The sequence below is a fragment of the Hylaeus anthracinus genome, unplaced genomic scaffold (assembly GCF_026225885.1).
Source record: "Hylaeus anthracinus isolate JK02 unplaced genomic scaffold, UHH_iyHylAnth1.0_haploid 12000, whole genome shotgun sequence".
Lineage (NCBI taxonomy): Eukaryota > Metazoa > Arthropoda > Insecta > Hymenoptera > Colletidae > Hylaeus > Hylaeus anthracinus.
Genome location: NW_026534347.1, coordinates 3,935,257 through 3,950,371, shown reverse-complemented (window position 1 = coordinate 3,950,371; position 15,115 = coordinate 3,935,257). Strand labels below are relative to the sequence as shown.

General features: G+C 36.9%; 2 protein-coding genes across 5 annotated transcripts in view; both read right to left on the bottom strand.

The window, feature by feature from the left end:
- Positions 1–993: 993 nt before the first annotated feature.
- On the bottom strand, positions 994–8,284 carry LOC128890075 (hemocyte protein-glutamine gamma-glutamyltransferase-like). Its single transcript, XM_054148270.1, has 10 exons — positions 8,206–8,284; positions 7,416–7,458; positions 5,636–6,142; positions 4,881–5,107; positions 4,183–4,784; positions 3,580–3,677; positions 3,052–3,342; positions 2,578–2,738; positions 2,031–2,167; positions 994–1,914 (listed from the first exon to the last, which is right to left on the bottom strand). Exons 3-10 carry the CDS (start codon positions 6,108–6,110, stop codon positions 1,764–1,766), a joined length of 2,142 nt encoding a protein of 713 aa, XP_054004245.1. The 5' UTR covers positions 6,111–6,142; positions 7,416–7,458; positions 8,206–8,284; the 3' UTR covers positions 994–1,763.
- A 1,327-nt stretch (positions 8,285–9,611) lies between these two features.
- Positions 9,612–15,115, bottom strand: part of LOC128890077 (GRAM domain-containing protein 2B-like) — a 60,829-nt gene continuing 55,325 nt past the window's right edge. For all 4 annotated transcript variants that reach the window (XM_054148272.1, XM_054148274.1, XM_054148275.1 and 1 more), the window contains one exon: positions 9,612–14,922. In XM_054148272.1, coding sequence (XP_054004247.1) covers positions 14,809–14,922 — 114 coding nt within the window. In that variant the 3' untranslated portion in view covers positions 9,612–14,808. The remainder of the gene's footprint in view (positions 14,923–15,115) is intronic.

The following is a 15,115-nucleotide window of genomic DNA, read 5'->3' as shown; positions in this document are numbered from 1 at the left end:
ATTTCGCTGCTAGATGGCGCCAACTTTTTACCATACGTTTACATACAAATTAATTTATTAATTTATGCTATATAGTGATGAATTTTAACGAGAACGCTCTTGAAGCATATTTAACAAGTTCCTGTAATTGGATTCTTCGATTTTTAACGTTTTTTGGGGGGTTTAAACAACTGGCGCCATCTGGTAGCGAAATGATGGAACTATTTCACGACAAGTTTGAGCGTTCCGTTAGTAGATGGCGCCATCAAACAGTCACTATCCTTGTCGAACATATTTCGTTCTCTCTCGCACTCACACACTGGTTACCAGTCAACTAAAAATCATTTATTATTACTTAATAACAATGAAAATCGTATGGCAAATGGTCCTTGAATGTTGCTAGTGGTCTATACTTGACAACACAATTGCAAAAGTGCATGAATTATCCTTAGAAAATCAAAAAATTATTAATAATGTCCATTAGCATTCGGTGGAGTGTCGCTATCCTTGTCTTTCATGTACCTTTCTCTCTGTTCCCATCACCCTCACTTTATCCTTGTCTTTCATGTTCCTTTCTTCCTCTTTCACACACTCGCTCTATCCTTTTCTTAGATATTCCTTTCTCTTTCTTACACACGTACTCGAGCTTCGGGTGTTTGGCCGCTAGATGGCGAGTCGGTCGATTGTCACGAATGATAGCTATATGTCATACGTCGATTCCAAGCGTATATTCAAATTTTTGTCATTTTCGAATGGCGGTATCTCTGCGAAAAATGATCGCAAAAAATATTTAAAAAACGCATTTTAAAGCTCGAAGTTTCTAGTTTTTGAATCAAGGACTCATTTTTTTTTTCGTCGTTGATTATAATACTATTTTATCAAGATTAAGCGCAAGAAACAAAGTTTCAGAAATGTTTGTCTAGTTTGACCGTATGCATGGGCTAAAAAAAATTGTTTCACATAAATCCAATGGAAGGCTCTTATAGAGCAAACATTCCTCTTTAATTTCGTATGTTTGATTTCGTTGTATGATTTTTATTGACCGAGTTATTCGCTATCCAAGCAAAAGAGGAACTTTTTACTTTGAACGTCTACAACTTGCGAACGATAATTTTTGGTCAAACTGCATAGTACGTATGTCTAAAAGAATCATGAAAAGTATGCGTTACGGTATACAGTTTGCGATAAGTAAGCATTACAGTTACACGTATACAGTTTACGAAAGAAAAATAAACTAGCCTCGTCGCATAACATGTTAACAAATGTAGCAATTTATATTGATACTATAATTAGATGTACACTTACACTTAATCCAATTAATCTTCTATCAAAAGTTATGAAAAGTTATGAAATTCTATAGAAAATATTAAAAATCGAAGATGGCTGTTTAAAGTTTAATAGCTATCACAATAATAACGGACGATGGAAGTCGTAACATTCTTTGCATAGCATCGCCATTCATTTCACGTGCAAATGTATAAGAACCTACGTTCTCGGTTATTTTTAGGTCCTTTCTGTTCTCTAGGGTTACATAATCTCTTTTCCAAGGTATGATCTCAACCTTTACCTAAACACGCACAACATTCGTAATCCTAACACGTGTGGACGTAGACAGTGTATCATCGAGTAAGATGTCTATAATCCGGTGTTCGTCATCGACCGGAAACGAATACTTCTGTAACTGTGAATCGTGACGACTCGATGAACGTATTCAATATTCGTTCAATCGTTGTGCATCGAAAGGAGATCGGAAACATGATCGTATCGTAAAGATTCGAACAGGTTTATTCGTCCTCGTCGAGGACGTCGATGACAGCCGATCCTGTTATGTCTAACAACTGCTTCGAGGTGAAAGTGGCGATGATCTTCTGTGGTCCAGACTTCTGCGGGACCAGCTGGTGCTCCACATAGACGTCTTCTTCTGGATCAACATCCCTATAAACACGAACAGCATTGTTATAGTAAGATCTATACAGGGTATACCCGTTAAGTTATGCCACCATTTTTTAGGTATTTCCTTCAGTGCGATTAAAAAATGTTTCGATCATTACCTGAACATTAGTGTTTTGTTCTTTAAGAGTCCAGGTCCGGCATAATTGAACACGCACTCTGTCAATCTCCTCTTCAAAGGATTCTTGAAACTGAGACTGATCGTCGAAGGCTTTCCTACAATTAGTTCATCGTCGATCTGGAAAATGTACTTACTTAAGCCACAGAATAATAAGTTGATTCTTTGCTTTCTAATATCAGAAATTTCTGTGCCGTTGTTTTAAAAGAAAATTAATAATAGCTAATCAGGAACATTTAACTGAAATTCATGCTTCTTCCTGTATTAAAGGGTTTATGATGACAGAACAACAATACGTTTAGAAACATTACTCAAGACAAGTTTTCAATCATTTTGGAAGGATGCCACTTGTAAGGAGTTATTATACTCTCATGCGTAACTTGCAATGATCCATCGTCAATTTTAACTCAGTCTGACAGTTTCTACATGTTTAGGCTAAAGAACTGGCTACAATCCAAGAAGGAAGTATTCAAAGCCATAAGTTTATACAAACTTATTCCATTTACTTCAGCTTAAAACGATCAGTTTACCTTAACCTTGATGCTTGGTTTTAAGACCTGGAAGTCATCCTCGTCGGCCCATGTCTGCCTAGTTTCCTTGACCGTGGCGATGCAGTACAGTTTCATAATGCAATACTCCACCAGCTTGTCTAAATAATCGTCCACTGTGACTGTCAGCCTCAACTGTTCGGCTGGAATGAGTTAAGTCGTAATGATCATAAGTTTCGTCACAAATCATTACAATTTCCTTTGCAAAGATATCGAATAGTGCTTCATTTCTGAATTATTAACAGTAAACGAAGTAAAGTTCAGAATCGTCTTAGCTACTCCCTACTTCCGGTTCTTACACTAATTCCGGCACATTCTGTATATCCTCTAACGTTAATCATAGAAGCAATATAAAATTATCTAGAAACACTCGAAACTTCGTGTAAATCCTTGCCGATCATTGTCAGATTCTTTAATTCACTTTGATTTAAATTCTAGACTACTCAAGAGACTTACTGGCGTTTGGTTGAAGGACAAAGTCGCCAGCCGCTCTTTTCACCAGATTAGCCTTGACTCCGTTATAGTAGACGCTACCAGCCGATAGGATGGCTTGGATGGTTCGTGGTTGGTTCGATTTGTTCTTAATGTGCACTGTCACTGCGAACGGTTGGCCGATGTTCACGCGTTCGAGGTCTTCGAGATCGAATTCGACGTCCTCTTTTCCCGGTGATGGTAGAGAGTAGAACCTTTTCGCCACCTCGGTGCTACGCACGGCTCTGTACAGCGTTAATCGTTCAACTTCGCTTCCTGCGTGCAAAATTAATAATATAGCGAGCCATTAATAACGGGAATACGTTGACAGAAATTAATTGCATGACATTATGCAATCAAAGTTTTTATCAAAAGTTTTTGGAGTTTGTCCAAAGTGTGTTTGTCTAGAGTGAAGTCTTATTAAAAACAGCTTCGAAATGAATTCCTAGAGAGATCTGTGAACCGTGCGAGTACCGTTGCCTTCTTAAAAAAGTTCTGTTAGTACTTATTTACCTTCCTTCGCCTTGTACAGCGACGTTATGTCTTCCCTGTCTCTGTCGCCATTGGGATCGAAGATCCAAGGTGCTTTCGTCAGGATCATGCGACCAATGCTGTTCACAGAAATAATTCTTTGAATTGTCTTCGAATGAAGGAAACTATTATCAGTTAAGAGGATGACAGTAAATTAAGAGACGCCAGTCGTAAAATTATGCAATTTTAAATGGTGATTACTTTATGTTTTGCATAAATATTTTGTCGTCATCTCTGCCAAGATTATGTAATGTGGTGTTTTTCACGGTTCTATCAAGATTACGATAAAGGATGCAGCAATGAATATGGAACGAGTCGCAGACTCAAGAAAAATAATAGTTTGAGCATGGTGTTTATCTTGCATTTAATAGTTTTTACGATCACAGTAACGTTTTCCATGTAATAACGTGTAAATGCACTTTATGCAGCTATCATATACACATATGTGCTTCTTACATGTGTAAATAAATGTATCACGTTTCAAACGTTTAGGTATACTCGGCTGCAAAAAGTACATTGGCTGCATAAAAAGTCACGAGGATTGTCTCGAAACACAAAGAGTACCTTATTAATTACAAAACTTACTGGTATTTATTACAGTCAATCTTCGAGTAACCCAGCTCACTCTCCGGGTCTTCTTTCCATCTCATAATGTCAGCGTTCACGGATGCCACCATGAACGTCACGTCATAGTTGTAGCCAACAGCACCCTGTCTGACAGCTTCCACCGAAGCTGGCCCGCATTGATAAAATCCCTCCGATGGTTCTTGGGGGGTCGAGTCGATCGCCTGCCAGCCACCGTAACCCTTTGGCAAGTCTGGCCTGGCCATCCAAACGTCGTTCCAAACGTGATAATTCCAAATGGAATCCTCGCCTTCGAGGTTGTTAGGATCGTACTCGAGCTCCTCGTTGTCTTTGTCGTAATAACGATCGACCGACAAGGAGGCGTTCGCGTCGTGGGCCGACACTAAATTCGAAACCACCCTGGATGGTATCCCAAGGGCTCGACACACGGTGGTCACGGCGCCGGCGAACACCCAGCATTGACCATACTTGACCGATTCGCCAGTTTCCAAAAATTGCTCCAGAATCGGGACGCTTCCGGTCCACGCTGCGGGCGCAGTGCCATCGCCATATTCTCCGTCCCAGCGACCCGTGATCACGCCTTTGTCGTCGTTCGAATTTATCTGAAAGACGAATTTCGCGGCTAGTTTCTCTTCCCATCCTTTCTATTTTAGATTAAATGTTCATCTGGTTGATGTGGATAATAAGAATGAACTGACGATTCTTGAAATAGCTCGGCACATCTTGACAGGGTCTCCTCTGGAAACAGCCTTAATGCCAGATCTTTCCAGTAACAATTGACAAGCTGGAAGCACGCAGGCATCGAATTGACCGAACACCCACTCCCTGCCACGAGAACTTCCCCATGGACCGACCCACACTTTACCAACATCGTTCAAAACGTACTCATCCAAAAGCTGTTCATCCTCCATGAACACGAGGTCCTCTGGAAACGTAAGATTCCCAAATATAACAAATAAAAAGGATATAAGAAGAATATTCGTTGACGTTAAAAATAGTCCATTTCCAATAGAATTTTTATATTCAATTTCAGTCGAATTTAATTTCAGGATTTTCTACTTACTATTAGGTCGTCCTAAAAATTCGTGACCTATATACTTCTATTTCTCAAATTAATATGTTAAACATACTCTTAAGTGTCACAAGAAACGATAATCTGTCTCATTTCACAATAGTCTCTCACCTCTCTCACATAGTCATTATACCGTTGCTAGAAAATTTCTGTGGTTTTTTATTAAATTTCGACGCAGTCTTCGACACGAACTTATGGGACGACCTAATATATCAAGAATAGGTACTCGTTAACTAATTAATGAGTACATAAATTGCCAATAAATAACATCTGTTTCAAGGAATACAATAAGATTTATCCAGCAGAAGATCAAATTGTAAAACTAATCTTGAACTTGCAAATAGTAAATGAAACGTGATCTCTTCTCATCCAAAAACTCACCTTTCAGCCACGGATTGAAGAGCAGATAAATATCTTTCTCGTAGTTGTAGGTATTTGGGGGCTTCTTTCTGCCAAGGGTGGTGGTCTCTACGTTCAGTTGCCACAGACCTATGGGGCTGTCAACGGGACTTCTGACCTCCACAGACAGATCCATGCCGCTGACGCTGACCATGCGTACACCCCATGCCTCCAGATCAGTCAGGTAACTGTCCCTGTTCGTAACAGTGTTGATCCCTCTGGTGCCCTTTAGAACGTTAGGGTTAGGGCCAAAACTGAACAGCAATCGCACTATGTCCGTTTCGTCCACATATTCACGGTTGAATCTTAGGGCGACGTTGAAAGCCTGACCTCTTCGGAGGACAGGTGTCGGAGGATCCAAGTGCACGAGCTCGTAATTGATAGTTCGATGGGCGGTTGCATTCTCTTTCTCGTAGAGGTGCACAGCCTCGACGACTAGTGGCTCTTCCGATGACATTTTCACGATTACCTGGACCTGATTACGTGGACCTATTTCAACGTACATTCGATTGTTATTCATCTTCCTTACATCTTAGAATATCGAAGACATTTATGTTATGTTTTTAAGTGTTTATGAATTGTTAGGACACATGTTTGTCGTTATACTATTTTCATTTATGTCTTTATTAACATCAATGAACTCATATCTTCCTTCTTTTTTGTACATTTATTCTTACATTTAATTTTATCTATAATATACCAACGTTTGAAATAGCGACTAACGTTCATCATTTAAAATAACCATTGTTTCAAGTATTGAAATTATTTCGGTTATTCAAAGGAATGTCGCAGCTAATAAAAGATCGAAACGATAATTTCAAATAAAATTTGCCCAGATCTGGCGCGCGAATATCGCCATTAAACGATAATCTAAATTTAGTCGCGTCTCACAACTCAATCAACGTGTTTCGAAATCGAACGCAGTTGAGATTTCCCAGAACATTTTGTAACAGCGATCTTGAGGATGCAATCACCATGGTGGACAAGTTGCACCCAAATACCAGGCGCGTTTTCGATTGCACTGCCATTTGGAATTTACCTTTGATTCATCGAACCATTGCGTAAATATCCGGGATAAATCACAGAAACGTGAGCTGACTCGCAACGAGCGTGTGATGTTCACCCCTGAATGGAATTGATCCGACATCGACGACTCGCGACTATGAATCATCGAATTCTTCGGTGAAATCTCTCGTTCCAAAAATCATTACTCAATTTTACTAGTTGCATCGCTACTTGCTGCAGGATGTAGCGAGTGTATTTTTATTGAAATTTTTATTAGAAGATTGAAATATTTCACTGTTTAGGTGTCCAGCAGAGATGGACAGAGCAATTGAAAGTATGTGAAATATGTATATGGTTTACTATTCTTTAATCCGGGATCATATTGACATTTGCAATAATTCATTTTTTAATGTTCCTGTGCGTTATTTATCATTTATACGTACGATAAACAAGCTCATAATTAGAAGAAAATTTAAAGTAAGTATATATCATGTATAAATAATACTGTAAAATATTTACATTTACGTGAGGATGTATTTGAACATCATTTCAAGGGAACATCTGTCTCAATCAAAATCACCGGTAGTTTCTGAAACCGGTACTTTGAGTGGAATCTCATTTACATGAATTGCGTAAGATCGGCATAACCGAACAGCGGTTTTCTTCTTTTTGTAAACACACAGTTTGTGTGACAAATGCCCACACAAAAACTGGCGTGACGATTTCTCCTCAAGAAACAAATTAATGATCTACTTACTTTTGACAGTCAGTCCTTGATCCTTGCCTTCTGATAGCGATATCTATAAAATATTTTACAGTATGAGAAAGAAGCCTTCCAGAGAATCTTTAAACTGAAGAAAAAACGCTTTAATTACGCTAAAATTTGTATATAAAAATTTCTGGTAACCGTATGAACAATAACCAAACATTTTGTTCGATAAAAATTAATAGGTAATTAGTTTAAACGTTTTGAAATTATTGTTAATCCTTGTTCGATAGAGTGCAGTACTTGTAAAATTGACAGTATGAGGACAATTTGATCATTTCCGACAGTAAACATGAGAAAATGTTAATTTCCTGTTATATAACTGGTAATATACGGGGAAAAAATTTCAAAATTTTCAGAACATTCGTTTAACCAGTTCTTTTGGAACGATTCGACCTTTTCTCTTGTGGTCCTTGTGAGGCGACTGAATAATTACTATGTAAATAGCTGTCGAGAGAGAATATTTATAAACTTAAAATACATAAGAAGCTAAAATTGTAGAGTATATCAATTTCGAACTTACTTAATTTTTGTTTACATGCTTTAGTATTTTTTTGTATAATTTAAGGATGTTGTTAAGCCCCTTGTTTAACAACCATCAATATACATATTTATATCTTAACTTCTTAGCGACCTCGCGAGGATTTAAAATTAAAAGACCTACACGTCGAAATAAATTACTTAAACAAATGTTTTGAAAATTACAAAATTTCTTAGCAGGAAAAGCTCAATTCTGAAATTGATCGCGTGTTAAGAAATAATTCATAATTAAAAGTAGTACTTCGATTGCAGAAACGATCCCTGGCGAAGCAGTGCCGGTTAACAATGAACTTACACTTTCATCGCTGTACTGACATTCACAGAGACTCACCGGCTTTTTATAAGAGTCGCAGCTTCCTTCGAGCTGACCGCAAAGTCCCCACTACAGTAATCGACGTGCGTGAGTCTTTAGTATCTCCGTATAATCGTTTGACCGTATCGACAAATTCAAAAAGCTCATTTAACGATTCTTCTACGCACAAGTCATTAAAATGAATCAATTTATAAGTCCCAAAACTCACATAAAGGAAACAAAGATTGGTACGATGACTTTTATACAAATCATTGTCGCCTGTAATATTCTATGCGGTAAACCGTTTATCAGTATGCTTTAGATTGACCGCATAGTTCAAAATTTTATAACAATTTATTTTATTCGAATATCATAACATATAAAGTTCAAACAAGCTTATTTGTTAGTTTATATATGCATTTAATAAACTTGTCAATATCTAATTTAAGTATTCGTTAACACAGATATGTTAAAGGCAAATGTATTGTGAAAAATAAAAAAAAAATAAAATTATATGAATATAAATAATACTCGTTACCATTTATTAAAAAGAAATATGTGGTAGTATCAATAACATACTAAATTCAATAGCAATTTTCTTTGTTTATGACATAATGAAGAAGCTTCTGGGCCACACTGTGAGTATATTAAACATAAAATAAAAAGTGATTAATTTATGCAATGCGTAAATTAAGTCTTTGATACTATACCTTGCCTCTGTAAACTTTAGCGTGAAGGAAGTATTGTAGGAAACTTATCTTATCGAATTAGCAAGAATCGCTAATTAGCTTGATCCATCACATGTGGATGTTGCGGTTTTCCACGCGATTGATATGGTTACGTTGCAGCGAAAGTTTGCATGTATAGATCGTAAATAAACCAAAAACGTAACTATCCGTTTTTTAATGAAAATGAGACTCGTGTGCATAAATCATAAATAAACAAATAACGAATAAACATAAGGAACATTTATGATCTAACAAATGAGTATAAGGTGCTGTATACAGAAATTCAGTTCATCGAATGATTTCAAATGTTTAATTTGTAAGGCGACAATTCTCTGTATAACTACACGTGCTGTGTTCTGATATTTTGAACATTCAATCTGTGAGTTTCGAATATGTACAAAATTAATTAACAAATATGCGTTCAAAGTTTCAATATTATCTATAAAAAGCGTATATAGTATATACGTATACTAAAAAAGCTGAAGAGAATGCCTCTGGGCAGAATTCAGAATTAGTGATCAGGATTCCTGTACGTCAGCTATCAATCGAATACAATTTTATCCATCACTGCCTTGCAATCATGCGAAGAACTATTGAGATGTGAGTTAAAAAATTCAATACATCCCATTGTTAGGTTTCCAACACATGTTTATTAAGCCTTTTTCATTTCTTCCAACAAATTTCACCAATCCCTTAATGTCTACCAATAGTTTATTTACATCCTGTGCAAGGATACAAATAAAAGGATAGCGTGGTACACGGTGCAGCTGTAATTTTTCATAAATTTATTTGCGCTCCATGTTATCGGACTACACAAATTACGTTTTAAATTATTGGTCTGTCTGTGACTTTCACGTTCTCTTCGTGATCTCTGCCATCCTTTTCCTCCGTTTCTCCGCAGTCTTCTTCGTACGTAAATTATCCAGAGTCCGGCACGCGTTTATAAATGCATTCTACAGATGTCTTTTTCGGTGTAACAAATTTTTGTGGAGTGGACACAATCGTTAACAAAGCTGTACGTTTTCAAACCTGATGGACATAACGAAATTAGACATAAAAAAAATTATTTACAATTAACCGAATCATGTCTCCGACGAATGTACATTCATTGCTCAATCTACGATGGCACGCTTTAGAAGCCTTGCAACCAGTGCTTCGTTTACGTATGATTTGAGCACCGATAAGTATAAAGAGTGTACTATTTATACGGGAACACCTAAGTATCTTCGATACCTATAAATACATGAAACAACTATACAATGTAAACGTAGCGATTGGAACCCAATTTTCCCTAATCATTTTTCTACATTTAAACATCATCGATTTTTCTTGTAATTCAGTATGGGACAGCATTGGAAAAAACGATCTTTGGGGAAAATGTTGCTCTTGTCGCTACATTGCAATTTCGAACAGTGCAATGTTATCCCAAGCAGTTGTCTTATGCATTCGTTAGCACCGGATAATGCCAAGTGTTGTCGTTTAAATAGTTCATCCTGCTTTATCGCTCTATAACTGAAATCGAAAACTGCTTCTAAAAATGTACTAACATTCAACGTAACAAAAACGAAAATAGAACATTAACACAGGTGTATAGTACAATGCTTGCAGCCTAACTTAAACTCTCTTAATACAATTAATAATCTTAATTACCTAGCAGTCGTATGCGTTTTAAATGCTTAACATTAGACTTTACCGGAAAGTACAAACATGTAAAATGTTCTTTGAAATTTACAACGGATTATAGAGGTTTAAATGCCGCCTCGCAACAATTAAATATATTTGCTTTCTCGAAGTTGATTGTTAAGTATAGAAATTTTGGAGAAAAAAAGATAACACCGCGTACAATGGACAAAGTTTCGTTTGACGAACCATTTAATTTAATTTATCGTAATTATATAATGTTACATGTATAATCAAATTATACAAACAAAAAAATCGCGAAGTGAAATTTGAATATCCGGTACTTTTGCAACTGAACAGCTTTTCTTCCGTCTTACAATTAACACACAGGAAAGAATAAATTCAACTTGGTCCATCATACTTGAAACCGCTAGACATCGAGAAATTAACCACGACGATTTAATTGAAGTTGACATCAGATTCCAAAAAGTACAGCTAAAAATTCAATCGTCGTTTCTACGACAGCTCGCATGCGCTCGACAAATACAAATCAAGACATTCTATACATGGATACGTTCTAGGATAAATGGATCATAAGTTGAGCATCCATCTAAAATTTCTAGAAACATTACAATAAGGCAAATAGTATCTGTACGTAAACGGAAAAGGAAAATCATCACGCCCTGTACCGCATAGGTTTGCTTCCGCTTAAATCCTTTCTGTGGGACAATCTATCGAAATTTATGCATTCTATCTAACAACCTATCCTTTTTTCTCTCGTAATTTAGAACAATCGTTTCAGATCAACCGAATAATCGTCGTCGTTGGCAAACGTATTGATTTTTGTTTTCAAACGTTTGCAAAGAGTAAACGCTTACGAATTGCTCATTTAAGCAGTCTGCCGACAAAACGGACAATTTCTCCACCTTAAAACAATAAATCCAATGATTCCAAAATTTGGCACAAACATTGGCGATTGCGTCTGATTTTCCATAACATATGCTTTCTATTGCAGCGCTTCCGCTATGAGATCTAAAATAACAATTGTCTCGTCTAGTTTTGCCTAGGATTCATATCCGCGTTATCTCGTTTAAATCTTTGGGATAATAGCGTTGTTTAATTTTGCGTCGAAAGTTTTCGATTTAAACGGAATATATGAAAAACAAGGTACGATGAAAATATGCAGCGAACAAATTGTGGTATTTATTTCATACGTGAACTTGCGTTTCATTAACATTTCTCGTTTTCGAATGCAGCCGACTTTCCTTTCTATGGCACTTGTCAGGCACAAGTTTCCCTCCGACTCCTAAATTTATCCACGCACCAAAAGGCATATCGATAATAAACTTATAGATCCAATCAACGCACATAAATTACATTAAACATTTTAATGTATGTAAGTGTTCGTATTTCAAATCGGTAAAATACAAAAAAATAAATTACATTCTCCACTAAATCGTCACTCCATAAATATCATCCCTATTCCGTACTTTCCGTAGTTTACAATTTAGAATATGTTCCGTAATCCATTGACGATACAAACTATGACGGTAATAGGTGTCGTTTAACCTCTTGCGCTGGCGAATGTTTCGTGACCACGCTGTATACAACTATACGCTAGCTCGATGGGAACCGTGGAGTACTAAAGTGAATAGAGTACTAAAAATTCTTTCTTTATTATAGACATCTTATAGACAGACATTATACAGATATATATAATAATTCTGTTTATTAATATTTCTTTACAGAATGACATTTAAAAACAATACGAAATATATAATACAACAAAACATTGCTTACACTCTAAAGTAATTTCACTTCGTCTTTTGTTTTTAGCTTCGTTGAGAGCTTTTCTTTAAATTTTGTAGACGAGATATTCCTCGGACAATGTGCCAATTGCTTTGTTCATAAAACAAAATTACGTATTGTTCGCAAGGGGTCCCTTGGGGCGTTGAATAATCAGGAATGCAGACAGCTTGTAACATAGTGTATGTGTCATATCTAGTCGAAACTTCGAAAATAATATTCTTCAGATTTTGCTATATTTTCTTTTTAAGATAATCGACCAGCAACGCGTATAGCACGTCGTTTCCAATTCTGAGACAAAAAAAAAAAAATAACTCTTGTCGCGAGTAGTACATCATTTCAACGCAAGAGGTTACACGATTAATTAACCTTTACCATCGTACAATCACATGTTTAATCGTAAATAAATGATAACGTATCGAAAAGAAAACACAATGTTTAAGTGAATTTCGCTTGATGTACAATACACTTTTCATTATAAATATAGCTAAATAATGTAACAGCACTTCTCTTAGATCCCCACGTGATCTCGTAAAAACGGCCGCGTTTATGTTGCGATAATCATTTGGTCCGATCGAAGCAACCATGTACCAGTCACTCTCTTTCTCTCAAGAAGTTTAACGACGATCCCATAAACGCGACCGTGTTTCAATAAAATGCGTCCTCGATCCTACTATCACAGTCAAGTCTCCCGTTTCTCGTATTCCATATTTTAAGCGCAAATATAACAATGCCTTTTTTTGTTTGTCCGAACGTGTCTTGCGTCACATAGAAGAACGTATGTGCAAACCGTGTCGAGATACATGTTCAAGCAAAATGGAATATTTCGCGAGCACTTTTGCGTCATCTCTACGTTGTCTCCAGTTATCGGAAAATTAAAGAAACAACCTTTCCTTCACGTTCTCCGAACGGATGATGAAAAATTTTCTTTAGGAACACCTGTGTGCGCGGAAAATGCAAACTTTTCTTTGTAAAGGCGCGGTAGTCGATGCTCTTAGATGAAAGAAATGTATTTTATATTCCAAACAATCGCAACACCGCACGAACTCGTGATTCATCATCGCGTATATCCGGAGATGAGTAGAATTTTTATCTAGATAAATCATTCGAATAACCAGTAAAAGAGAAATAAGTTTTAATGCGTTATTTTTGTTCGATAAAACGATACAATCTGAATTATAGTAATTCAGTAACTTTTGGTTCAAAACAGCGAAAAATGTATAATAAAAAAAAATTGACAGTTTGTAGTGATTGTAAAATAAATGTAAAGAAAAACCTTTGTTTAGATTTTTTCGATAAACTAGAATCATTGTTCAAATCTCATTCAATACGGCAAGATCAGTCCAGCAGTGTAACAAGACCTAAACTGAAAATCGAACGCCGATCTGTAGAAGTCTGCGTGGCGTTTACCGCGTTAATCGAATAAATTGCTTTACAGAGTTTGCTATATTATTCGTCGCTATCGAAATGAAAATCTACCTAGCTCCGGATTTATCTTATCTCGTCGCAATAACACAAAGTATTTGTTCAGTAGGACACGAAAGTAACTGTTGTTCGTTCTACACTGCGCGCGGCTTTGCCTCACTTGTATCGATTAAAAAGATAGTGCCCCCACCCCCCCAACTATAGCTCGAATACACAATAATCAACAAGTAATCGCGAAATATGCATTATTCTATGTATATATATAGCTTCTTTTTTATATTATATATATATTTATATTTATATATATACCACTTTGTTCAGTATACCCTTGTCATATGCTGGGGTATGTATATATATATATATATATATATATATGTATATACTTGACTAGTTCAAAAACGAAAATCCCTTCGCTCGCCGTACGCACTCGGATATTTATATTCTTTAGTATTCACAACGAAATTTAACGTCAAATACACCGTGTAATTATTGTTTCGCGCGCGTTTCCCTGCCACTGTCTGTGTACGTGTGCATAACAAATTACAAGTTTATACGTTAATCGTCTGTTTGCTTAGAAAGCATCATCTTATTAAATGTCTGCAAGCGTGACTGAAAGTCGGAATCGAGTTTACGCATGCTCGATCTAAATAAATCTTCCGCAAAGGTTTCCTGCCCGTTTACTTTTTATTATCTCCCATTCTTACTATTTTTTTTCATTTTTGGTTTGTTTGCCATTTTTAACGAACTGCCTATCATCGGAACCTCCGAGTCTAGGTACTAACAATAATAATGCCTATAGAGGACCGTCGAAGCGACACCGTCAATCAGTCGCCATGGATCGCGTTCGCACGCCAAATTACTCGACGCCAACGACGAAGACAACGACGTATTAATACGAGACGCTTCATACGCTAGCGAGGCGACGGGGACTCGTATTATTTGGTTGCATTAAATTATTTAGCCTCGTCGGGGGCTAACTCGGGGCGTCTTCCGGCTCCATCACGCCGCCGGATACGGCTGGGTCTGTTTCACTGCTTTGGCTCATCGTCACCAACTGCTGCGACAATGTCTGCAAACTCTGTCGCACCTAGAACAACGAACTTGAATTAATATTGTGGGAAACGAAGTTTGGTATAGCATATTGGGGTTTATAGGATTTCAGGAAACAATGGTCGGTATTTCTTGGCACTTAACCGACCGGCCGTGTAAAAATACACGTTTGAGAAACGTACGAAAGTGGCCGTGCGTAATTTAAGTGAACACTAATCGCTAATTCGGTC